The sequence below is a fragment of the Aulonocara stuartgranti genome (genome assembly GCF_965226115.1).
Source record: "Aulonocara stuartgranti genome assembly, chromosome: 3".
Classification (NCBI taxonomy): Eukaryota; Metazoa; Chordata; class Actinopteri; order Cichliformes; family Cichlidae; genus Aulonocara; species Aulonocara stuartgranti.
The window spans coordinates 3,818,404-3,845,120 of NC_138941.1; the positions used below are offsets into that span (position 1 = coordinate 3,818,404).

The 26,717-nt window shown below is 40.7% G+C and overlaps 1 protein-coding gene across 1 annotated transcript in view; it reads left to right on the forward strand.

Annotated features, from left to right (window-relative positions):
- LOC309700452 (protein NLRC3-like) overlaps positions 1 to 26,717 on the forward strand; it is a gene marked incomplete at its 3' end in the record, with an annotated part of 173,109 nt that overhangs the window by 72,199 nt on the left and 74,193 nt on the right. Inside the window, exons 5-7 of the mRNA XM_082523967.1 lie at positions 8,466 to 10,263; positions 11,456 to 11,629; positions 11,843 to 12,016. Of these exons, the coding sequence (XP_082380093.1) occupies positions 8,466 to 10,263; positions 11,456 to 11,629; positions 11,843 to 12,016 (2,146 nt within the window). The remainder of the gene's footprint in view (positions 1 to 8,465; positions 10,264 to 11,455; positions 11,630 to 11,842; positions 12,017 to 26,717) is intronic.

Genomic DNA, 26,717 nt, shown 5'->3' on the forward strand with positions numbered 1-26,717 from the left:
TGGGTTTACACAAATGCTCACTGAATGTGTTGGCAATAAAAGAAATTTAAAAAAATAAGTTGGATGTACTTAATTCATTTGTGTGGAACCTGTTGACAAAATAGATTTATGTAAAACTAATTAGTAAAGCACAAGGTGGCTGAAAATATAATATTTGAATTAATATAACTTAAATTTAACATTTTACTGCCACAAATAAGAAATGTGTTGAAGTAACTAATCTAAACTATCTAACCTGTAAATATATCATTGTTAAGGTTCAAAATATTTGGGGATGGAGACAAGAGAAAAACCACAATAACAACACTGGTCCGGCCGGGTTGAGTCAAACGATGATTTTAATGATCACACACGTGGGAGATGGACACTGATGCAGACAGCCTCTGATCTCAAAATGGTGGAGTATTGCTCAAACTCTTATAGCCTCTGGTGCCTCCACCTTATCATAAAAAGCCTAAACATTCACATGCTTTCTCTCACACAGCGCCTAAGCTACGACCTTGGCTCCCTGTTTATCTGCTCCTGCTGAGATGGGGCAGAAAACTCCAGTATGTTCTGTTCTCTTCTAATCAGACAAACGAGGCGATGACTTTCTGCAAACAGTATTTCTTATAACTCAGCAGTATAATGCATCATAAAACAATATCATTCATTCACAATAAGTCAACAGTTTAATGTAATGCAAATCAGTTTAACTAATGCAATAGTTATCAGCTTCTTCTAATTCAGGAGAATAATGCAAACTAAAACTACATAATAATTCACAATCTTTAATTAGGGGTCTAACATGGCATAAAATAATATTATAATCTAACAATCATCTATGTTCATACAACATAACTTGATTTAGTTAGTCTTAAATATCTCTTGTTAATCTTAAGTATTTTTTTTAAATTAGATGAACTAAAGATTTTTGCTTTAAACTAACATAATGCAATTTCGTGGAACCTGTTGACAAAATAATTTGAATTAAAGTCAACGTTTAATTTTTTTGAGTGTAGTTCAGGGCTGCACGTCATTTTCATTGTTAATATCTTTGTGAAAAGCACATTGATGTGAAAATCTTCATGAGAGTCAGAGGCCCTACAACACGATTAAAGATTCATTCAAAAGAAAATCACAAGTTATTATCATCTTCAGAACATTTCATTAAACATTAGAGACAGACTGCTGAGTACATCTCATCTCTATCCAAACAACCTACAGTCCACAAACACATCATGAACCAGTGCTCTGGGCTGTGGTCTGTCCCCAGTTACATGGATCAGCTGGTTCCCTGGAGGTGACTGCTGCTGTGGTTTGGAGCGGATGAATAAACCTGAACTGAATCAGGTGTCCAGTTACTTTTGGTCCCTTTAAACCAGGCTGTCACATGTTCAGGATGTGAAACTCCTCCTCCTCCGTGAAAACGGGTGTGGGTCACAATCAGCCAAGGTTTTGGGTGAACCCATTGTGAGATCTAGCCCCACCCTATCATGTGATTTCCTGTGATCAAATGTCCCAGGATGTGAGTGGGCGTTAAGACATCCATGTCCCTCATCAAGCAACTTAAAGAAGTCCAGACGCTTTTCTTTCCAAGCTCCTTCAACAACATCATTCATAGAACAGCTTCCAGCTTCTTTTGCTCGGCTACAGTTTGGATGGATTTGCATTTAAAGATGCAACAAGACTAAAATGGTTAGGGTCAGGAGGTCAAAGGTCAGAGCTCCTGTGGGTCTGAGGGCGGCCTCACGCTGGAGAAGGATGAAGGAGTCTGACCTGAGCCAGTGTTTGACATGAACACATCAGCACTGCTGTCAGTGAGCCTAACGACAGCCGTTAGCATCATTTCAGTGTTTCAGTCATAAAAACACTTCCTGTCACTGTGGTGGTTACAGTGACATCATGCAGTTTGTGCTTTGACCTCCAGAGGGCGACAAATCAGCACAGACAGAGAGCTCCATTCAAACTTTGCTGCCATCAGGAATAATTCTTCAAATATAATCATCAGTGTTTGAGCAGTTATGATATCAGGGACAATCTAGACATGTGTGACAATACTGAACATGTCACATGACACACCTCAAACATCATGTGATCCACTCTCAGTCTGCACTTTCATTCATGACTTCAACAGGTTGAAATGAGCTTTGAAGAAACATCAGTTCAGTGCTGAAATATTTAAACGCTGCAGGAAGAACAACAACAAAGTGATGACGGATGTTTGTGCTTCAAACAGGAAAACCAGCAGAAATAAATCACAGCCTGCCAGAGGTTTGGGAATTTCCGAGGTTTATTTGAACGCAGCACAGTGTTACGATGTTCCCGAGTGTCCTCAAAGTTTAATTTCACTTCCTGAACTTCGTGGAGTGGAGCTTGTTGTTGGTGTGTGAAGAAACTGTAAGTTTGCTTTGTTTCCTCCTTTAACAGTTTGTCTTTAGGAACTTTACTGTTTGTTCAGCTCGTGTTTGATTTCTTCACACAACAAACTGTGTGTGTTTGTATTTCCGGTCTCTCCATTAAAGTCAGTGTGTAATGTTTCCTGGCTAACATCAGCTGTGTGCAGCTTAGTTCAGCACAAATCTGCCGCTCCATAGTTCACGGTAACGGACTCACAGCTGGACCAACGAGGCCGAGTGTGTCCGCCACTCTGAGCTACGTTCGTGTTTGTGTACTTGTAGTTTGTACTTTGAGTTCACTCAGAGCCCACAGAGAACGCAGCGTACGTGATGACGTCACAGCCCTTTACCTCCTTTACTGTCACTGTGATTAATATTTACACACGAGACACCTGCAGAGCTCTGACGCTGAGCTAGCACACAGCATGCTAACACTAAGCTAAAGCTAAGCTAACGCTAAGCTAACGTTAAGCTAGCCAAGAACCCAGAGTGAGGTTAAAGCTGAGTAAACACTGACCCCAGACCAGCACCGTGATAAAGTGAGCTGCTGCTGCTGAACTTGAACAGGTAACAAAGTGATGAGCAGTCAGGCTGCAGGTTTCTACCTGTTCATGTTTCTACAGTAGAATCACTTTGAAGTGTCTTTGTGCTGTTTCATCTTTGATTTGTGTTCATAAACACTCAGAGAAACATCACGTGACCTCATCAGGATCTGTGTTGGTGTGTGGGGCTGTACCTCAGCTTTATGTTGTTACATGCTCATTTGTTCATTTCACACAGTAACATCAAAGTAATGTTATGAGGAGTAATGAAGTAACGTACTCCATTACTTTTAATCAAAGTGTTCTGTGTAATATGTGTAATAATGACTGTTTTGAGTAATGACCAACACTGATCACAACAAAGAGGAAATGCCTCCAACATGCACAAACATTTGAGCCACAACATGCAGTTAATGTGCACAAATGTCTTTGATATGCTGCTCAGTGATGGTGGTGACTGTCAGAGCAGAGCTACTGAGAATCAATAAGTAATATCAATGATGGGATCAGAATCACTAAATTCTTCTCATCCCTGTCAGTATCATACATGTGCTGTATAATGTGATAAATGTAGAGGTGCTGGCTGTTCTCTCACTCTGCTGTTTAGCTGTAAAGGACGCCTCCCTGCCTTTGTCTCATTCATGACCTTTAATAGTCTCTTCTAACATGCAGAGATCTGTATGATCTGTTTCATAGAGTCTAACCAGCCTGTACAGGTAACAACAACAGTCACTGCATCACTGACACACAAACGTCATCTCTGTCAATAACAACATTCATACATGGAATAAAAACACATCAGTGGATCATTGCTGGAGCTGATGTTTGTGCTCCTGGTGCAAAGGCTCTCAGTTTCCTCCTTGAAATAACATCAGTGGTGGGTCAGCGACATGCTTTCTTTCCCTCTCAGGTTTAAATATCTGGGACTCTCCACCGTTTGGTTTTAGAGCTGAAGAAGCTTCTCAGATGAAACGTCTTCCAGAAACTTAAAGACGTCTCTTTTCTCTCCAAGCTCCTTAGATCACATGACCTGGATGACTGAACCTACAGACATATTGACCTGGTTTCATGGTCACATGACAGGTCAGAGGTCAGCGACTGTAACTCAGTTCCTCCTGTTAATGTGAACTCACTGAGTGTTTGTGGTTTACCTCTCAGACTGACTGAAGATGATGATGGAGGAAGAGGAGGACAGAGCAGAGTCTGCAGGGTCCAGCTGTCCGTCTGTGAGGAGTGACGGGTCCAAAGATCATAATCCAGAGTTCAGTGGTGAACCTGGAGCAACGAGGTCAGAGAGCTGAACTCACTGAGTAACAGAAATAATTCTGCACTGACATTATAATCAGTGTTGACTCTGGTTGATTGTCTGACTGTGTTTGTGAGCTGAGAGGAAATGAAAATGAGTTTGTAACAAAAATCAGTTTTGTCCAGTTTTCCTGTAAAAAGCTGAACTCTAATCTAAGAGGATGTTACTGACAGGAAACAGCTGCATTATCTGCAGTCTGTGTGATCACAGCTGCTTCAATCATGTTTGTGTCTGCAGAGGTCAGAGGTCACAGTCTGCAGGGTCCAGCTGTCCGTCTGTGAGGAGTGACCGGTCCAAAGATTATAATCCAGACTTCAGTGGTGAACCTGGAGCAACGAGGTCAGAGAGCTGTGATGACTCCTTTACATGTTTGTGTTTCCTGGATAAATATGACCTGAAACATCCTCAGATTGTTACAAAGATCCATTAAAAAGAAAACAATGAAAGAGAAAAGATCCAAATGTTCGACTTGGTCATTTGCTGTTTGAGGACAGTGATGCTCATATCTGTGGGGAAAGTGTGACCTGAGTGGGTTCATGTTTGTCTTTAAAGAACAGAGCTGCTCTGATTCTCTTTGTGTCTGATCTGTTAAACAGTCTGAGAGGTCACACAGAGACCCAGCAGCTAAAGCCTGGATCATACTGGCTGCTGTTACTCCATCAGGACAACACTGAACCACAGTGGTGTGGATGTAGTGGATAAATCCCACCATACTGATGCTCAGAGTTAACCACAGGGAACAAAACCAGATGTTACCTTCAGATTGTGACCTTTGGAGTGGACGATGCAGATTTCAATAGAGAATAAATGTTGTTGTTTTTCAGCTGTGAAGAAAGAATCTAATTTTCTGAACTTAAGAATTTATGATGCTGGAAACAACATGGAGACTATAACACAACATTTCCACTGTGTTCATAGAATGAATGTAAAACTGTCAGACATTCATTAAATATGCAAAATGTCTACAGAAGCATCAGAGGGTCAGACGTGAAGCACTCAGTGATTTTGATCAAATGACTCATCAGTTATTGATCTGTACTACACTGATCTACCACGTTAGTAAAGCTGGTGTTCTGGTGGTGGAGGGAGACTCGGATCATGTTCTGGTTTTGGAGCAGTGATCTGCTGATGGTTCAGTTTGATGAGCTTCTTCAAAATCATCCCTGACATCACCACTGAAAGGACGTCCATGAAAACAGACTGAAAATTACTGATATGTTCACAATCTGAGAGTTTAAAACTTGACAGACTTGATTCAGATGAAGTTATTTGAGCAGAAACTCCTGGATCTTTATCCTGTGTTGATCTAATCCTTCATGGTTCCTCCACAGAGTGGACCAGCAGAGCTCAGAGGTTCCCAGTGGTCAGTCTGCCCAGCAGCATCAAACACAGCTGGACTCCATATTTATGGTCTGTACATGTACAACAACTACTTTATTATTAATAATAATGCATTTATTTATAGGTCCCTTTCAGAACACCAAGGACTCTGTGGACTAAATGACCAAAAGAAACAAACTTTGAAATCAGACGGAGCAAATGTGATCACAGGGAAACGTTTTAAACATCGAGGCTTTAAACAGAAACCAAAGTGAAACAGTTTGTAGTCGAGATCAGTGGGGATGAAGCTGAATAACTGTTTCTTCAATAACTTTGAGCACTAAATGACAAATATGATGGAAATTAGCAGCATTAGCACTTACTAATGATGTGAGCTGACACTCGTCTGTATTGAGACGACCACATTAGGTGGTCCTCAACTGTAATGGAAACCAGTGGATCCAGTCGTGGTGACCTGTGGTGAGTCGATCTGAGCAGCTACTAATGGAAACAGGGCCATAGATGTGTTTGTGCTTAATAACAGTGAATCACATGAGTTTTACATTACAGTTAAAATCTCATGTTGTTTGTTAAAGTGTGCAGTTCAGGGTGTGTTACTAAAACACTTTCCAAAGACCCAGCCCCCATAAAAAGCAGCCAATCAGCTTCTAAGAGTTACACACCCACACATATCTATCAGGTTAACTCTGGTCTAACACACTTGGATTTAGCTTGAAGAATGTTCCTGTACGAGGACTGAAAATGATTTAATAAGCAGCCAATGTCCAAAGAACAACTTTGACACACCTTCATAAAACCTGCAGAGCAAAGAAAAACTAGCTGAAAGTCTGGCTGCTCTTATGAAAAGTACAGAGAAATTATGGGTCGCTCAACGCTTGTGCACAATATAAGAGTTTAAATAAATCTAAAGAATAACTCAAAGTCCTACAATCATACTGATAAAGTCATCTACAGCTAACTATCCAAGTGGATTTGTTTAAGACAGCTCCATCTGCTGGTGGCCCTCTGCAGGTGCATGAAAGGGGCGTGTTTATAGTGAAAGTAGTAGAGAAAGTAAACCCCACGGGAAGGAGGAGGACTCTCAGCAGCTTCCAGCTCATATTCAGACATTTTGACTTCTCACTGAAAGCAGCAAGTTTGAGTGTCTGTACCTTAGTTAGAAGAGATAACATGTCAGTAGTAATTAGAGTTGATTGAGCAATGCTGTCCTTGTAATGTAGTTTATGATTTTTATACATCTTTTTATGGACAAGTCCAGTTTTTCTGTAGAGCCTCTCAAGTTGGTGACAGCAGCAGTGGAAGTTCACGTGTAAACCAGAGCAGCAAATCAGGTCCAAATGTGTTGTTCACAGTGAGTGGGATCATCATTGGCTGCTATGTTAACCTCCTGCAGCAGGATGTCTTTGGTCAGAGAATGGATAGATCACTAAGTCATTGTTGAGTTTAGGGAGACAGTAGACAGTTGGAGGAGGTTCAGCCAGTTGACACACAGTAGATAAAATAACTGAAGGCAGGAGCAGACACCTGTATGACTTTCCACCTCTCACATAGATTATTTCCCTGGGCAGTGCCACAGGGCTGGTAGATGTAAACAAAGCTGGAGGAGAGGATTTATTCATCTGAGAAAAGTCACAGAGTTGTGTCTTGATGCTCAATCATCCAGGTACGTAAATCCCAAAAAGCTTGATTCTGTTCATCTGGATGTTTTCAGTGGGAGAAACGTTTCATCATCATCAGGTGACTTCTTCAGTCTCAGCTGACTGCAGGTTTCAATCTCATAAACAGGACATTTGTATGACTGAAACCAGCCCACTGAAGGAACAATGGGCTGGGAGGTCAGTTCATTGATCATTGGTACGCATATTGTCAGGACCATTGATCAATGGTTGTTGATCAATGGTCATGAGTCCAGTTCACAGAGAGCTGGGGAATGGCTGCAATCACAGCATGTAAGATGGTGACAGTTGTACCCTTGGGCCCCTCCTCCATTCAGAGATGGTCTTTCCTTTTCACATAAATGGCCTCCTTGACTCCGCCCTCAAACCAGCGTTCACATTTACTCAGGACCTTCTTGATGTGAAGTTCTTCTGCTTCCCTGGCTGCTGTGTCTGTGGGGATGGTGTTTGTTCTGTGTTGTAGTGTCCTGATGACGCCCAGTTTGTGCCCCAGTGGATGATGAGAGTCAAACCTTAAATACTGATCTGTATGTGTAAACAGAGTGAACCTTTAAGACCAGTTGTCTGTACGATCAACTCAGTCACCTGAAACATCTCCAAGTTTCTGGCTTTGATCATCAACCTGTTGGTAGTTCAGCTCTGAACACCAGTGAAATGTTTCTCCCACTGAAATCGCTGCATTCATATGAACAGCATCAACGTTTTGGGATCATGGAGTTGTGGACAAAGTCTCAGTTAATCAGATAAAGTCAAACCTATAATTGGTAAAGAGTTCGTGGATGATATGCCCCTTGATCGTAAAGAAGTGGATGTTGTGTGGACTAAAGTTCAGAGTGGTGGGTCATTCATAAAGTATTCTGTTCCAGCTGCTGGAGGACAACATCATCACTTTTGTGAAGAACGAGCTGAAGAAGATCCAGAAGGCTCTGAATCCAAATAAGCCCCAGTGCTTGGAGTTTCAGAGGGAGGATGATGAGCAGAGGAGAAACAGCAGAGAGGCATTTGTGAAGATCACAGTGGACTTCCTGAGGAGAATGAAGCAGGAGGAGCTGGCTGACCGTCTGCAGAGACGTAAGAGGATTTATCTAAAGATTTAAGCTGCTGGATAAATGAGACACTTGTGACACCAGTGTGTTCAGTCATTTCTCAGTGGGTCAGAAATTGTCATCAGCATTTTGTAAAATATGATTGTTAAAGTTGTATTTTTATTATTATTATTCAGAACTTCCAGCTGCTGTTTGTCATCGTAACCTTAAATCCACCCTGAAGAAGAAGTTCCAGTGTGTGTTTGAGGGCATCGCTAAAGCAGGAAACCCAACCCTCCTGAATCAGATCTACACAGAGCTCTACATCACAGAGGGAGGGACTGCAGAGGTCAATGATGAACATGAGGTCAGACAGATTGAAACAGCATCCAGGAAACCAGACAGACCAGAAACAACCATCAGACAAGAAGACATCTTTAAAGCCTCACCTGGAAGAGATGAACCAATCAGAACAGTGCTGACAAAGGGAGTGGCTGGCATTGGGAAAACAGTCTTAACACAGAAATACAGCCTGGACTGGGCTGAAGACAAAGCCAACCAGGACATCCAGTTCATATTTCCATTCACTTTCAGAGAGCTGAATGTGCTGAAAGAGGAAAAGTTCAGCTTGGTGGGACTTGTTCATCACTTCTTTACTGAAACCAAAGAAGCAGGAATCTGCAGCTTTGAAGACTTCCAGGTTGTGTTCATCTTTGATGGTCTGGATGAGTGTCGACTTCCTCTGGACTTCCACAAAACTACAATCCTAACTGACCCTAGAAAGTCCACCTCAGTGGATGTGCTGCTGATAAACCTCATCAGGGGGAAACTGCTTCCCTCTGCTCGCCTCTGGATAACCACACGACCTGCAGCAGCCAATCAGATCCCTCCTGACTGTGTTGGCATGGTGACAGAGGTCAGAGGGTTCACTGACCCACAGAAGGAGGAGTACTTCAGGAAGAGATTCAGAGATGAGGAGCAGGCCAGCAGGATCATCTCCCACATCAAGACATCACGAAGCCTCCACATCATGTGTCACATCCCAGTCTTCTGCTGGATCACTGCTACAGTTCTGGAGGATGTGCTGGAAACCAGAGAGGGAGGACAGCTGCCCAAGACCCTGACTGAGATGTACATCCACTTCCTGGTGGTTCAGGCCAAAGTGAAGAAGGTCAAGTATGATGGAGGAGCTGAGACAGATCCACACTGGAGTCCAGAGAGCAGGAAGATGATGGAGTCTCTGGGAAAACTGGCTTTTGATCAGCTGCAGAAAGGAAACCTGATCTTCTATGAATCAGACCTGACAGAGTGTGGCATCGATATCAGAGCAGCCTCAGTGTACTCAGGAGTGTTCACACAGATCTTTAAAGAGGAGAGAGGACTGTACCAGGACAAGGTGTTCTGCTTCATCCATCTGAGTGTTCAGGAGTTTCTGGCTGCTCTTCATGTCCATCTGACCTTCATCAACTCTGGACTCAATCTGCTGGAAGAACAACAAACAACATCCAAGAAGTCTGAAACAGGAGAATCTGCAAAGAAACACTTCTACCAGAGTGCTGTGAACAAGGCCTTACAGAGTCCAAATGGACACCTGGACTTGTTCCTCCGCTTCCTCCTGGGTCTTTCACTGCAAACCAATCAGACTCTCCTACGAGCCCTGATGACACAAACAGGAAGTAACTCACAGACCAATCAGGAAACAGTCCAGTACATCAAGGAGAAGCTCAGTAAGAATCTGTCTGCAGAGAAAAGCATCAATCTGTTCCACTGTCTGAATGAACTGAATGATCGTTCTCTAGTGGAGGAGATCCAACAATACAGGACTTCAGGAAGTCTCTCCACAGGTAAACTGTCTCCTGCTCAGTGCTCAGCTCTGGTCTTCATCTTACTGTCATCAGAAGAAGATCTGGATGAGTTTGACTTCAAGAAATACTCTGCTTCAGAGGAGGCTCTTCTGAGAATGCTGCCAGTGGTCAAAGCCTCCAACAAAGCTCTGTGAGTAAACATGTTGTCATCGCTTCATTGTTAAAATCATGGGAAATAAATCAGAAATGCTGAGTTCAAAGAGCACTGTAACATTTTTTTAAAATAGTAAATTAAATGATCATCAGTCACTCGGTAAATATATGGTAGTTTTAATGTTTCACTCCAGCATTTCTAAAACACACTTTGTTCTGTAACTCTTATCAAAGGACAATCCAGACCCAGCCTATAAGAACATGAGCTCTGATGCTTCAGCCCCTCTGACAGGTTTATTATCCTCAGCTTGTTCATTTGTCTCCAACTCCAGGAGTTTGGTTGTTTTATTCTAAAGCACAAACGTCACCTGCCAGACTTCACCTACATCTTTTTCTGATGTTCATAATTTAAGTTCAAGTTTGTATCTCACTTTCAGTGCACACTCTCCCTTTTTAAATATAAATCTCTGCTGTGCTGTCATGTTTTCATCCTGTATGGAGGGAGAAACTCGGTCTTCATTACTGAAATTGCCTCTAAGGTCGTGTTTCTTGTCAGTAACCATATGTAACTGTAAGGCTTCCATAACCAGTGTTATCACAGAATTACAGTGGGTTCACTCTGGGTCCTCTACAGTTTCTTCCCACTGTCCACAGACATGCAGTTAGGTTACCTGGTGATCTAAACTTCATGCAGGTGTGAGTGAGAGTGGTTGTCTGTCCCTCTGTGGGCTTAGTGGAAGAGACTGGATGGATCTCTGCTTTGTCTTTGATATATGCTGACAGCAAACATTCTCCATGAAGTCTGCATTTCAGCTCATCTCCTTTATACACACCTTTAACAGGAAGAGTTTTATACAGCTAGTGTTTAAAATCAAGTGTTATTCACAATACACAGGTAATGAGCATGATTATTGAATTACTAAAATTTTCTAAAATAATTGTTTTAGTTAATATTGTATGACAGTGTACACAGAATTATTAGCTCAGTAGGCAGAGTGGTCGCCCCATGATCATAAGGTCAGGGGTCGAATCCACCGAATAGTTACCTTGTGGTACCCCTGAGCAAGGTACCATCAAGGTACCAATCATGTGCACTGGACTGGTAGCACTCATAGTCTCATAGGTTTAAATAAATTTTTTAAAAAAAGGGTTCAACATATAAACAAATTTAATTTGATCACATATATTGTTTGTTTTTTTTGTTGTGGTTTTTTCCCTTTCTCTCTCAGACTGAGCAGCTGTAACGTCTCAGAGAAAGGCTGTGAAAATTTGTTGTCAGTGGTCAGCTCCCAGTCCTGTAGTCTGAGAGAGCTGGACCTGAGTACCAACAGCCTGAAGGCTTCAGCAGTAAAGCTTCTGTCTGCTGCAGTGGAGAGTCCACATGCCAAACTGAATGTTCTGAGGTCAGATCAATTTGTATTATGTTTAGTTCTGTTTGTTTATGTGTTTGATGTTTGTTTTTGTTTATGTCTTTATCCAGTTATCCTTGTTTCATAGCATTTTTATTCATTTCAAAGTTAAACAGAAGTTTTACTAACCTGCTCAGCACAAGACAATAAGCTATTGCACCTTGATTACACTTTAACAACAATCTTTATTCATGTTTTTATCTTCAGACTTAACATCTGTGAACTCTCAGAGGAAAACTGTGAAGCTCTGTCCTCAGTTCTCAGCTCGCAGTCCTCTAGTCTGACAGAGCTGGACCTGAGTATCAGAAAGCTGCAGGATTCAGGAGTGAAGCTTCTGTCTGCTGGACTACAACGTTTAAACTGTAAACTGAATACTCTGAGGTCAGATCAGAAAACATTTAGTTTTTAGAATTATTAATTAAAGTTCATACATATGATGTTGTATCTTAGTATGTTTATGTTTCCTTTAAAAATAGAAAGTCAACATTTAATGTTGTGAAATGTATTAACAAACTCTACACGAGTACTTGTTTTATAGATTGTCTTTTATTTTTCAGACTGAGTGGCTGTAACCTGTCAGAGAGAAGCTGTGAAGCTCTGTGCTCAGTCCTCAGCTCCCAGTCCTCCAGTCTGAGAGAGCTGGACCTGAGTAACTCTGACCTGCAGGATTCAGGAGTGAAGCTTCTGTCCGCTGGACTAAAGAGTTCACAGTGTGCAGTGGAAACTCTCAGGTCAGGATTCAAACTTTTCCACAGATGATCATTTGAAATGTGATTTATATTATTGTATAAACAGGTAACTTTTACAGCTGTCAAGTGAACTTTTATTCACATTTGAGTGGATAATTGGACTCTGAATTACTAAAAGTTGTTATAGTCATGTCTCTGTTTATTTAAAAAAATACTTCACGTACTGCCTAATTTAAAGATTTAGGCTCCTTTGGGCCCATAATATATATATTTGATTTCTTTGTGAATGAAATTAGGAGGATATTGGCGACTGCTGATTGGCTCGCTGTTTGTTTTTTATTCACAGTACTTAATTTTAAAGGCTGATTTCTCAAAATGAGATGTTTATCTTTTCTTCTACAACACGTGGAGCCACCAAATCTTCTTGCTTAATTTATTCATTACAGTTTGATTTAAAGAATATTAGACTCGTAACATAATAAATATATTTATTTCACTTCTTCTTGAGAGAAAGAAAGGGATGACTGGGTGAGCTCCAGTGGTTCATCCCAGCAGAGAGAGCGGCACACTGGGCTGCAAATAATCACAGTAGTAATGGCCATAGTTTGATAAAACAGGCAGTCTTACCCTGTAGATAATACAGGGTTCTGGTGCCGATGTGGGGGAGGGGAGTCGCCCGGTACTAACTACATACTACTAACTACCTCATCCAGATGTCTTCCCTACTAAACCTGATAAGAAGTAACTGCAGTAGCCTTATAGGTCAAATCAGTTTCACCTGTTAAAGTTAGCTCCACTATTAATTAGGGGTGGGGGAAAAAATCGATACTGTGTAGTATCGTGATATTTTGTTTGCTAATAATGTATCGATACAGGGACAGCAGAAATCGATATTTTGTTACAAACAATTTTTTCTCTGAAGTCAACATGCTCTGGAGTCAGAGCATGTTGACTTCAGAGCATGTTGATCCTTTTTCTGAGCAACAATCCTGACATTCCTTCACTGTCCAAATGTGTTTAACTTTTTTTTTGGCAGCAATAAACATGACAGTTTACTTATTTTAATTTGGAATAAATAGCATGTGGAATAAAGAGCTTAAGGTTTGGTTTGAGACACTTTATTCTTTCACTGATTGATTCTTGTGGCTGTGATCATGTGTGTGGTTTCTTACAAAAAGGAAGTACACAATACAAATACATGACAAATAAGATGAATAGATAAGTTACATATCCAGTTATATGTACGTACATCAGTATAGCTAACATAACCATATATAAGGACAAAGATCACAGTACTATAATGCAGTAATGTTAAACACAAAGGTGTATATCTACATAAATCTGTCCTATCAGTGATCAGGGTACTGTAGTATACTTCCACTTAGGGCTGCTCAATTAATCGAATTTTAATCACGATTACGATCTGGGCTTTCAACGATCATTAAAAATGAATGTCCACAATTATTAGCCCCTCCCTAATTTATCCGCGACACCTTAAAGGCCGGTCCGTGAAAATATTGTCGGGCATAAACTGGTCCGTGGCGCAAAAAAGGTTGGAGACCGCTGATTAAGAGGACCCGAGGGAAGCTCGGAAAGCTAAGCAGAAGTTATTTGGAGAGTGACTGCCGTTGGTTGAAAAGAGAGTTTAAAAAAAAAAAACTTCAGTGGTGTTGCACACTATTTTATATTATTTTTTTAAAGTCATTGTTAACCCTTTAAAGCCGGTCAGAGCAGCACGCTCCGTTTTGCGTAACTATTTTTAAATCCCTGTAGAACCTGAACCGTGTAAGCTAGCGCAATAATTTGTTTTGCATATGAAACCGGAGGAGTTGTACTTACATCTGATGCCATCAGCTTGTCCTCGGTCACGGTTTCGTTCCACATATAGCTTTGCAAAAATTGCATAAAAAGCGCTTGCAGGAACAAAAACATAATATTCCAGAAACACGCTTTGCCGTTCCTATCAGCTGTTCGTAACACTTCCCACAGTGAAATGATGCACATGCTGTTTTCTTTGCAAATTTGCATCATAGGATTGTTTTTTGTTTTTCCTGCAGTATATAAAAATTGCTGTATCTCCAAAATAAAACTATGAAGACACTCAAAATAAATTTCCTGTTGTTGTAAACTATTTTTTGCAACTTTATTGTATTTAAAGTTTTGAGGGATAAGCCTCTTAAATTTCTCCAAGTAGAAATATATGTAAACAAAACAAAAGCGATTTTCAATTTTTTTTGTAGTTTATTGCACTTTTTTGCAATTTATGTAATTACTATGGACTTAATGCATACATATTATTAAAATATGGGCTATAACAGTTGTATTGATGTATAGCAACTTGAAGTGCTCCCACAAATGGCACTACAGCATGTAAAAAAATAATATAAGCTCTGGTGGACTTGGTTCTATAGTAGGTCTTAAAGGGTTAAATAAATATCGTCAAATAATCGTGATCTCAATTTCAGTGAAAATAATCGTGATTATCATTTTTGCCATAATCGAGCAGCCCTACTTCCACTACATAAACTATAGAAACTAAACGACATTAGTGTGACTTTAAGTTACCATCAGTACAGACGAACTGATGGTAGTTGTACAAAATAAAGGCATTGCAATTATTGTGAAGGGCTTCCGGTTAAACTAAGATCAGCTGATTACCTCATAACAAATTGTTTGCTATAGAACGCAGCTCCCACTCTTCATTAATATCATGTACTGTAACTCCCAAGTAACCATGGTTACCCAGCCACGCCCAGTAGTCTCCAGAGAGACCAACAGCTGGTGCACGTTGTAACGCCGTGGCTTTCATAGTCTCTCCTTTTTCTACAGCTCATGTGTTCTTCTTGTGATGGTGCGTCTTGAGGGAGGCTCATACATGCCGTCATTTGTTGATCCTAAGAACGTTCCTCAGACCGACTTCTTCAACAACACTAATCGGCCTGCAGTTTGTAGCTACTCACTTCACTGTGGCGTTTGTTAGCTTGTCTTTCTTTGGTTTTATCCTGACTCCTCCCACAAGCTGATCCTACGTAGTCTGCCCAAGCCTCCCACCTCTGTTTGTTTGGGTGGTTTGTTTGCTGCCATCAACAGCGTGTAATGCATTTAAGTGATACTTCAGACATGAAGTACTGCGACAATAAAAAACTCAACTTTGCTTAAAAATAACTTTAGTTGTATCAACACTGCCCTCTGGAATAATTAGACTTTGGTGACAAACTGATGTGATCTCCATGTTTCCTTTGTTGGACTGTGGGCGAGTGTCAGAACTGAATGTACTGAGTAACATGTGGAGTTTAAATATGTGTCAGTTCCAGTTTTAGAGCTCTAAAGTGCAGCTATCATGTTAGGAATATGTTAGGAATAGACAGGAACACTGAGCACACTGAGGTCAAATCTTTATTTATCCAGTTCATCTGTAGGCTGAGCTCAGTCCATCCATTTAGTGAAATGATGTTTAAAGGTCTCCTTGTTCTGTGAGCGTGCACAGATCCTGAAGCAGAAAGCCTGGGTTAACAGAGAAATGATCATCACTGTGATGATGCTCACCATCTCTGACTGGGATTTGAGGTTTTGTCAAAGCAGCAAAGAAAGCCTGGCTATGTTGGACTGGGTGTGGAAGCAGCTCCCAGTTTGAGTTCAGGAGACAGACACCCTCTCTACTTTGACGATCAGCTTCAAACTTTCCTTTTTGATAAAACTTATAGTTAGAGCTGGATCAGGTGACCCTGAACCATCACTTAGTTATGCTGCTATAGAGATGGATAACAGATGGATTGTTGTTTTGTGTGTCTGCAGTCTGTCAGGCTGTCTGATCACAGAGGAAGGCTGTACTTCTCTGGCCTCAGCTCTGACCTCCAACCCCTCCCATCTGAGAGAGCTGGACCTGAGCTACAATCATCCAGTCTCTCAGGAATGAAGCTTCTGTCGGCTGGACTGAAGGATCCAGGCTGGAGACTGGACACTCTCAGGTATGGAGAGAATGTCTGATATAGGAGGAAGAGCTGGAATCATTTCCTGTGTCTTTCACTCACTTCCTGTTTGTTTCCTGCAGATGAGACATGAACAATCACACATGCAGGGACAGACACACTAGTCTAGCTGGATAGTACATGGATATTTATGTAGGGGGTCTTCAAGGAGTCTGTTTGCAGGAACATTAATGATAACTGATAAGTCATGTTGAGAGTTTCATTAAAAGTAGACTTACAGTTAGGTAATATTTGGACAGAGACAACATTTTGTAACTTTAGATACAAGTATCAGCCATGTGTGTGTTTCCCATGCTGTATGTCCACAGTCACAGTGACAGTCAGTGACACTGACAGAAGGATGAAACAAGGCTGTGAATCATTTCAGTCTGTGTGTGTGACAAAGAGGCAGACAGGAGCAGCTAACATTTGGAAATGGAAGCTTACTGGAAACACTACATTCACGGCTGAATTCACAATAGATTTGTTCTCAAGTGCACATTTAGCAGCTAATGCTAATACTGTTTTCCCTTTGCTTTCTACAGCAGCTATTGCTAAGTAGGCCACTTTGCTCCGCTAAGGATTTGTGTGACCATGATGGAGACTCTGATAAGCTAATGCTGCTAAGCTAATGCTGTTTATGGGCCCTGTTAGAATCAATATTTCATTCTCATTCTGTTGTTTGAGAACAATATTAACGTTTCACATCATTATAACACAAGAGAAAAGGGTATTGGCATTAGCTACTAGTGCTTATTCACCTCAAATTACCTTTAGCTGCTAATGGCAGCCTACTTAGCACTTAGCATGTCCATGGATAACAAAAGGTCTGCAAAATGCATGTATAAAGAAAAATGCTCTATACAGAGAGTTCTTAAGAACGAGAACTAAAGATGCTGAAATCAGATACAAAAGATATAAAAATAGGTTAACTAATATACTTAGATTTAGTAAAAAGGAATACTATAAGAAGCAATTAGATATAAATAGAAATAATAATAAAAGATTATGGGAAATCCTGAACAGTGTTATAAAATGTGGGACTGGACAAAAGAACTATCCCAAGTATTTCATTTGTAATGACCATGAAGAATACAATATGGATGTTGTGGCAAATAGTCTCAATGAATTCTTTGTAACTGCTGGACCAAATTTAGCAAGAACAATCACTCATCCTGGGAAAGCACAGGAAAAACCCAATACACTGATTGACAGAAATCCATATTCTATGTTTCTCACAGCCGTTGATGAAAATGAAGTTCTTGAAATTGTCAAAAAATGTAAAAATCACAAATCTTTGGATTGTAATGATATTGATATGATAGTGGTTAAAAGAGTCATTGAGGCTATTATAAAACCATTTACATACATCTGTAATTTATCATTTCAAACTGGTCGATTTCCAGACAGAATGAAAATAGCAAAAGTTATACCTCTATACAAATCTGGAAACAAACACCATTTCACAAACTACAGGCCTGTCTCTTTACTACCTCAATTCTCAAAAGTTCTTGAAAAACTGTTTAAAAACAGACTGGAAAAATTTATAGATAAACATAAACTACTCACTGAGAGTCAGTACGGATTCAGATCAAGCAGATCAACATCATCGGCACTATTAGATTCAATAGAATACATCACAAATTCCATAGACAAAAAGCAATATGTGGCTGGGTTATTCATAGACTTGACAAAGGCATTTGACACTATAGATCATGATATATTAATAAGAAAACTGGAACGTTATGGTGTCAGAGGGGTAGTTTTAGATTGGGTCCGGAGTTATTTAAGTGACAGAAAGCAGTTTGTGAAAATAAATGGTGGTTGCTCCTTATGTATGGACATTGCTTGTGGTGTACCCCAAGGGTCAGTTTTGGGTCCAAAATTCTTCAACTTGTACATTAACGACATCTGTAAAGTGTCCAAAGTATTAAAAATGGTTCTCTTTGCTGACGATACAAACATTTTTTGCTCTGGTGATGATCTGCAGAATTTATTGGAGGATATGACTAATGAAATAAGTAAAGTGAAGTTCTGGCTTGATAAAAACAAATTATCATTAAATTTGAATAAATCTAAACTTATGTTATTTGGAAATAGTAGTTTAAATACAAATGCAAAGATTCAAATAAATGGTGTTGATATTGAAAGAGTCAGTGAAAATAAATTTCTGGGGGTAATAATAGATGAAAAACCTAACTGGAGAGCTCACGTAAGATATATTCATTCCAAAGTATCACGAAGCATTGCAGTACTAAACAAGGCAAAACAGGTATTCGACAGAACATCACTTCATATTCTCTACTGTTCACTGGTTTCACCATACTTAAGCTATTGTGCAGAGGTCTGGGGCAATAACTATAAAACCACATTACATTCACTTTTTACTCTTCAAAAGAAAGCAATTCGAATCATCCACAATGCAGGTTATAGGGACATACAAACTCACTATTTTTGCAGTCTGAAATATCGAAAATTGACGATATAGTGAAATTCCAAACAGCACAAATTCTATTCAAAGCAAAAAATAAAGAACTGCCAGGTAATATTCAGAGTATGTTTTTTTTTGAAAGAAGGAAGTTATAATTTAAGGGGTTTTTGTAACTTCAAAACAATGAAGGTACGTACTACAAAAAAAGGCTTTTGTGTTTCTGTTCAAGGAGTGAAACTATGGAACAAACTGAATATGGAATTAAAGCAATGTCCAAACATAAAACTGTTCAAAAAGAGTTATAAAAATATGATCTTCTCGATCTATAAAGAAAAGGAAAATATTTAAATTAAGTGAATGTCTCTATTTAAAAACAAACAAACAAAAAATTCATGATGTGATATTATAGTATATAGTATATCAGAAATCTGTTCACTATTTTTATTACAAATTATATCAGTAAGGAAGCTGACTAAATATTCACTGATAATTTATGGGACAGGGGTGGGATTAAATAAGTGTATACTTCTTCCCACTCCCTTTCAACATGTAAATTCATCAGAATGTTTTTTTGTATGTAATTTGTATAGTATATTTTTTTTTCTCTCATTTCTTTTCTAAATGTACTTGTATATTGTTCACATGTTGAAATAAATTACCAATCAATCAATCAAACTCCTCACTAATATAATGCTAATTTACATCAAATTAGCATTAACTGCTCATATTGTTATAAGGAAAGAGAAAACGGTATTAGCATTTGCTGCTAATAATTATTCACCCCTAATTAGAATAAGCCGCTAAAAGCAGCCAACTTAGCATTAATTCCTCACTTTGTTGTTACCCAACGGAAAAGAGTATTAGTATTAGCTACTATCATTTTTAATAAGTAAGAGAAAACAGTATTAGCAGTAGCGCATAATGCTAATTCACGTCAACGTAGTATTAGTTAATAATGGCAGCCTACTTAGCATTAACTGCTCACTAATATAATGCTAATTCGCATCAAATTAGCATTAGCTGCTCAAGTTGTTATAAGGAAAAAGAGAAAACGGTATTAGTATTAGCTGCTAATAATTATTCACCCCTAATTAGAGTTAGCCCCTAATGGCAGTCTACTTAGCATTAACTCCTGACATTGTTATAATGCAGGGGAAAAGAGTTACCATTATCGGATAATGCTAATTCTCATCAAATTAGCATTAGTTAATAACGGTAGACTTCATATCATTAGCTGCTGTCATTCTTACAAAGCAAACAGTATGAGCATTAGCTGTTAATCCTTTTTCATCTAAAATTAGAATTAGCCACTAATGGCGTATTGTTAAAAAGTAAGAAAAAACATTGTTAGCATAAGCGGATAATGCTAATTCATCTCAAATTAGTATTAGCTAATAATGGCACCTGCTTAGCATTAGCTGGTCACATTGTTATAAGGCAAGAAAATATGGTATTAGCATTAGCTGCCAATTTCTATTTACCTAAAATTAGCATTAGCCACTAATGGTAGCCTATAGCAAAAACTTCTTAATGCTAAATGAAGTTAATTAATGCTAAGTAGGTTTAACTGAAATTAAAGTAGTGTTAGCATTAGCTGCTGATATTGTTAAAAGGCAAGATAAAACATTGCTAGCAGCAGCGGATAATGCTAACACACATAATAATTAGCATTACCTAATAATGGCAGCCTTCTTAGCATTAGCTGCTCATATTGTTATAATGCAAGGGAAAAGAGTTGGCAAAAACAGTGTTAGCATTAGTGGATAATGCTAATTCACCTAAATTAGCATTAGCTAATAATGGCTATGTACTTAGCATTACCTACTAATATTGATATAAAGCAAGAAAATATGGTATTAGCATTAGCTTCTAATGCTTTCTCATCTAAAATTAGAATTAGCCACTAATGGCATCCTATTTAGCATTAACTCTTCACATCGCAAGGGAAAAATTAGAATTCAATAAAAAAAAAAAGTGTTCACATTAGCTACTTGTATTGTTAAAAAGTAAGAAAAAACATTGTTAGCATAAGGGGATAATGCTAATTCACCTCAAATTAGTATTAGCTAATAACGGCAACCTACATAGCATTAGCTGGTCACATTGTTATAAAGCAAGAAAATATGGTATTAGCATTATCTGCCAATTCCTATTCACCTAAAATTAGCATTACCTGCTAATGGCAGTCTACTTAGCATTAACGCCTCACTAATGTGATGCTAATTCACATTAAATTAGCTTTAGCATTAGCTGCTAGCATCAGCCTACCTAGCACTAGCTGCTCACATTGTTAAAAGGGAAGAGAATACGATATTAGCATTAGCTGGTAATATTTATAGAATAGAATAGAATAGAATACTTTTATTTGTCAATTTCTTCAAATGTACTTGCCATACAAAGGAATTGAAATTACGTTTCACACTGTCCCATGCGTAGACATTGACAACAATAAGGTGCAGATGCACAACAAAAACAGCCCTAACAATAAAGTAATAAATAGTAATATAATAATATAAATAGTGCTAAAAGAAATACTAAAAATATATATATAGTTGCAGGTGTGTGCAATTGCAATGCAAGTCAGGAATGTTTTCAGTTCTTGGTTCAGAGAGTGTTTCTTTGTTGGAGAGTGTGCGTGGGTGAGGGGGAGTAGAGTCCAATCTGTCTTCCTATACTTCTGCCAATCTGGTGATTCTGCTGGCTGGGAGTCGGGAGGGAAGAGAGTTCAGCAGTCTCACAGCCTGGTGGATGAAGCTGTTGGTGAGCCTGGTAGTGCGGGAGTGGAGACTTCTGTATCTCTTTCCAGAGGGCAGGAGGCTGAACAGACAGTGCGCGGGGTGGGTTGCATCGTTGACAATTGTGATGGCTTTGCGGGTGAGGCGAGTGGTGTAAATGTCTTGCAGGGAGGGGAGTGGTACACCAACTATCCTCTCAGCTGTTCTCACAATGCGTTGTAGAGCTTTTCTGTTATAGTCAGTGCAGCTACCGCCCCACACAGTGATGCAGCTGGAGAGGATACTTTCAATAGTGCCTCTGTAGAATGTAGTCAGGATGGGTGGTGGAGCACTTGCCCGCTTGAGTTTGCGCAGGAAGTAGAGGCGCTGTTGTGCTTTCTTGGCCAGTGATGCTGTGCTGGTGGTCCAAGAGAGGTCCTCACTGATGTGCACCCCCAGGAACTTGGTGCTGCTCACCCTCTCCACCGCAGCGCCGTCGATGGTCAATGGGGGGTGACAGGTGTGGCCTCTCTGGAAGTTGACAATAATCTCCTTGGTCTTACTAACATTTAGCAGGAGGTTGTTGTCTCTGCACCACGTGGTCAGGAGCTCAACCTCTTTCCTGTCGTGGGTCTCATCGCCCTTGATGATGAGCCCCACCAGCGTTGTGTCGTCCGCAAACTTCACAAGGTGGTTGGAGCTGTAGGTTGGTGTGCAGTCATGTGTCAACAGGGTGAAGAGCAGAGGACTGAGCACACAGCCTTGTGGAGCCCCCGTGCTCAGGGTGATGCTGTTTGAGACCTTGTTGCCCACACGCACCGCTTGAGGCCTCTGGCTGAGGAAATCCAGCAGCCAGTTGCAGAGGGAGGTGCTGAGGCCCAGTCTGTCCAGTTTACAGATGAGTTGTTGTGGTATTATGGTGTTGAATGCTGAGCTAAAGTCTATGAACAGCATTCTCACATATGAGTCTTTCTTGTCCAGATGAGTTAGGGCTGGGTGGAGGGCAGAGCAGATTGCATTCTCTGTGGATCGTTTCGCTCTGTATGCGAACTGGTGTGGGTCCAGGGTGGGAGGTAGGGTGGATTTGATGTGTGACATGACTAGTCGTTCAAAGCACTTCATAATAATGGGTGTCAGTGCCACGGGGCGGTAGTCATTGAAACAGGCTGGGGATGGTTTCTTTGGCACAGGTATGATGGTGGCAGTCTTGAAGCATGATGGGACAGTGGCTTGCCTCAGGGAGGTGTTAAAGATGTCTGTGAAGACATTCTTCAGCTCCTCTGCGCAGTCTTTCAGCACACTACCAGGGATGTTATCTGGACCCGCTGCTTTCCGGGCGTTGATGGTGATGAGTGTCCTCTTCACGCTGGCAGCAGACAGGCACAGAGGCTGGTCGTGTGGAGGTGGTGGTGTTTTCTGTGGGCGTGTGTTGTTCTGTGCTTCAAATCGTGCAAAGAAGCTGTTCAGGTTGTTGAGCAGAGTGGTGTCGCTCTCACAGCTACGCGCTACAGGCTTGTAGTCTGTAATAGCCTGGATGCCTTGCCATAGGCTTCTTGCATCCTTGCTATCATTGAAGTGGGAGGTTATCTTGTGTGTGTAGTCCTGTTTCGCTTTCCTGATGCCACGGGACAGGTTGGCTCTCGCTGTTCTCAGGCCTATTTCATCCCCAGCTCTGAAGGCCTTGTCTCTGGCCTTCAGCAGCCTGTGGACATCTCCTGTTAGCCATGGCTTCCGGTTGGCTCGAGTTGTGATACTTTTCACCTGTGTTACATCATCAATGCATTTGGTGATGTATGAGCTCACCGTGTCTGTGTACTCCTCGATGTCTATGATGTTATTGTAGGTGGCTGCTTCCTTGAATATGTCCCAATCAGTTGACCCAAAGCAGTCTTGAAGAGCAGAGGTGGCCTCCTGTGGCCACACTCTTACCTCTTTCATAACAGGTTTGATGACCTTCACTCTCTGTCTGTATGCTGGCATTAGCATAACAGTGAGGTGATCAGAGGGTTAGAATTAGCCACTAATGGCAGCATACTTAGCGTTAACTCCTCACATTGTTGTAATGCAAATGAGGCTAACTTGCATGCGTATTTGCCTTAAATTAGACGTAGGTGCTAATGGCAGCCTACTTAGCATTAGCAGCTCAGATGTTGTAATGCTAGGAAAAAGAGTGTTAGCATTAGCCGTTCACATTGTTATAAAGTTAAGGGAAATAGTGTTAGCATTAGCTACTCACATTGTTAAAAAAAGTAAGTGTTAGCATTAGTGCATAATGCTAATTCATGTCAAATTAGCATTAGTTAATAACGGCAGCCTATTTAGCATTAGCAGATAATGTTGACCTTGGCCCACTGGAAAAGTTAAGAACTAAAGATTTAGGAGTGTTTCTCGATAGCTCTTTCTCGTTTGAGAAACAAATGAATTCTGTTATTAAAACCAGCTGTAAGCTTTATATTGTTGATTGTCATTTATGCTTAGAAATATTTACTCATATATGCTTAGAGTTGTATAATCGATTGCATAATGATAGAGGTTTGATCCTCAGTAGTCTGTAAAGACTCTGTGTGCCTTCCAGAGTGCTCTGGCATGCACACACCACTTGGGGCCATGAGAGAGGTCGTACCCTCTCTTACTGATTTATGGTGTAGGACAGGGGTCTCAAACTCAATTTAGCTGGGGGCCGCTGCAGGCAGAGTCTGGGTGAGGCTGGGCCGCATTAGGTTTTCCACAAGAAAGGCATGGTTAAAAAATTCCAATCTTCTCAAATCTCTTTATTTTTATTTTTTAACACAAAATATTAAAATTAAATAAACAAATTAAGAATTAATAAGAAAATCAATCAATCTGTAATACATAAATAAAATAATAATAAGATATTTTTAGTCAGTGAACTTGTGTGTTTCTTTCAGTCTTCTATATCTGCTGTATTTAGATTGAAATGTCTGTATTAACAGTTCTATAACCTTCTTCTGAACATGAATGGAACACTGTAGAAAATGAACTGTTCTTCTGAACATGGCTTCTCTTGCCTACTCCTTGCTGCTAGAGACCTGGCAGCGTTTCCTCTCGCATAGCCGAGCCAGATTTGGCCTGAGGGAGGAAGCAGTTGCGACCCTCAGTACGTCTTGAAGATGATCATCCGTAAGTCTGGACCTGTACTTGGACTTATTGAAGTTCAAAGTGGAGAAGAGCTTTTGGCACAAGTATGTGCTACCAAAAAGGCACATGGTCCGCTTGAACATTCGGGAAAGCCGAGGGAAACTAGGGCTCAAGTCTCTCAAAAATTGTCCAAGCTTGTCTGCTTTTCCACTCACCTCCCTGAACTTTGCTTTGAGTTCAGAGTTGCACTGCAGCTCAATGAGCTCCATTTGAAGCACAGAAGGGGCATCTTGCACATCAAAGGAGAAGGGGTCCGCAAAACTGTGAAAGGTGGCTCTGTGTGTCTTGAAGTCAGCAAATCTGTGATCAAATTCCTCCTGTAGCCTCAAAATGACATCAACATACTTGTCAGCACTGAATGGTGTGCCTGCATCCACGAGTGCCTTGCATGCTGGGAAATGGCAAAGGTTTGTCTGAGAGAGCTGAGCTTTCCAGAGCGCCAGTTTTGTGGAGAATGCTCTCACGTTGTCATAGGCAGCACTGACAAGTTGCCCCTGGCCTTGTAACGTCTTGTTCAGTACATTAAGCTCATGTGTCATATCAACAAGAAAAGCTGAGTCCATGAGCCATTTGGGATCAGTTAGCACAGGAACACTAACTCCATCCTTCTCCATGAAGGCTTCACTTCTGCTCTCAACTCAAAAAGTCTCTTTAATACATTTCCCCTGCTGAGCCAACGTACCTCAGTGAAGTCGAGCACATCCCCATATTCTGACTCCATTTCCTCTAAAAAAGCTCAGAACCTTCGGTGCTTTAAGCCCCTGGATCTGATTTGGTTGATGCATTTCACAACAATAGACATCACATTGTCAAACTTCAGGCATTTGCTGCAAAGGACCTGCTGATGGATGATGCAGTGCAGAGCAATGGCCTCCTCCACGCCTTCCTCTTCCAGTTTGTTTTGTGCCACCAGTCCATGTTTCCTCCCTGTCATTGATGGCGCTCCATCTGTTGTTATTCCAACAAACCTCTTCCATGGCAAACCAACATTCTCAATGGCATCACACAGCTTGTAAATATCTGCTGAGCGGTGGTCTGGCCATGCATTGGAATTACTGTGAGCAGCTCCTCCATCACTTCAAAACTGTCATCAACACCACGGACATACATTGGGAGCTGGGCAGTGTCGGTGATGTCTGTGGTCTCATCAAGAGCGACTGAGTATACACTGAAACATTTGGCTTTCTCACACAGTTGGTCATAAATGTCACTTGACAGGTCAGAAATGCGATCTGCTGCGGTGTTGGCAGAAAGGCTGATGTTGCTAAACTGACCTTTCTTTCCCGGACAGACTATATTTGCAGCCTGCAATATGCACTTTTAGACAAATCCACCTTCTGTGAATGGCTTCCCTGCTTTAGCAATCATCTCACTAACCACGTGGCTCCGACTGCTGCATTATTCTCTTTGATTGCTTTCTTGGAGAAATCTTGCTGCCTCAGTAGATCTGTTTTAAGACTGGCAACCCGGTTCGCTCTCTCGTCTCCCTGGTATTCTGCATCCAGCTCAGCATGTCTAGTTGTGTAATGACGTTTCAAATTGTATTCCTTGTGCAGCGCAACTTTCTCTGTGCAAATGAGACAGGTCGTGGTGCCCCTGTGCTCAACAAAGAAATATTGCATTTCCCACTTTTCCTGAAATTGTCGGTGCTCATCACCAACCTTTCTCTTCACCGCAGGCTTTGAAAAAGACATGTTTGGGGCTATGTGACATTTATAATTCTACTTGGTGTCACTGTCGCATTGAAGTTTCAATCAAGCGTTTAGCCGACGGACGGGGAACGTCTCAACGCGTAGAGAACGTCATTTCTGCTTCTTTTTCTTGCAACCGTAGCACGGCGATCGGCAGATAAAAAGCCGGTAGCAGTCTCCTTTGTTTTTACGCTCGATGTTCATGTCTTTCATGACGACACGAACACCGTGGCGTTTGCAGATGGTAGAAAGTGCAGGGATAGCGAGCGCAAAAAAGGCGACTGCTCACGGCGCCGGGCTGTTGTTACAGGAGAAAGAAGCGGAAATGACACCGTGACATATAACAAATAACATCAGCTGTTTCTGATGTTAGTTGTTTTGACTGCTTTTACATTATATTGAAATATATGTAATGTTCATGTTTGCTGCA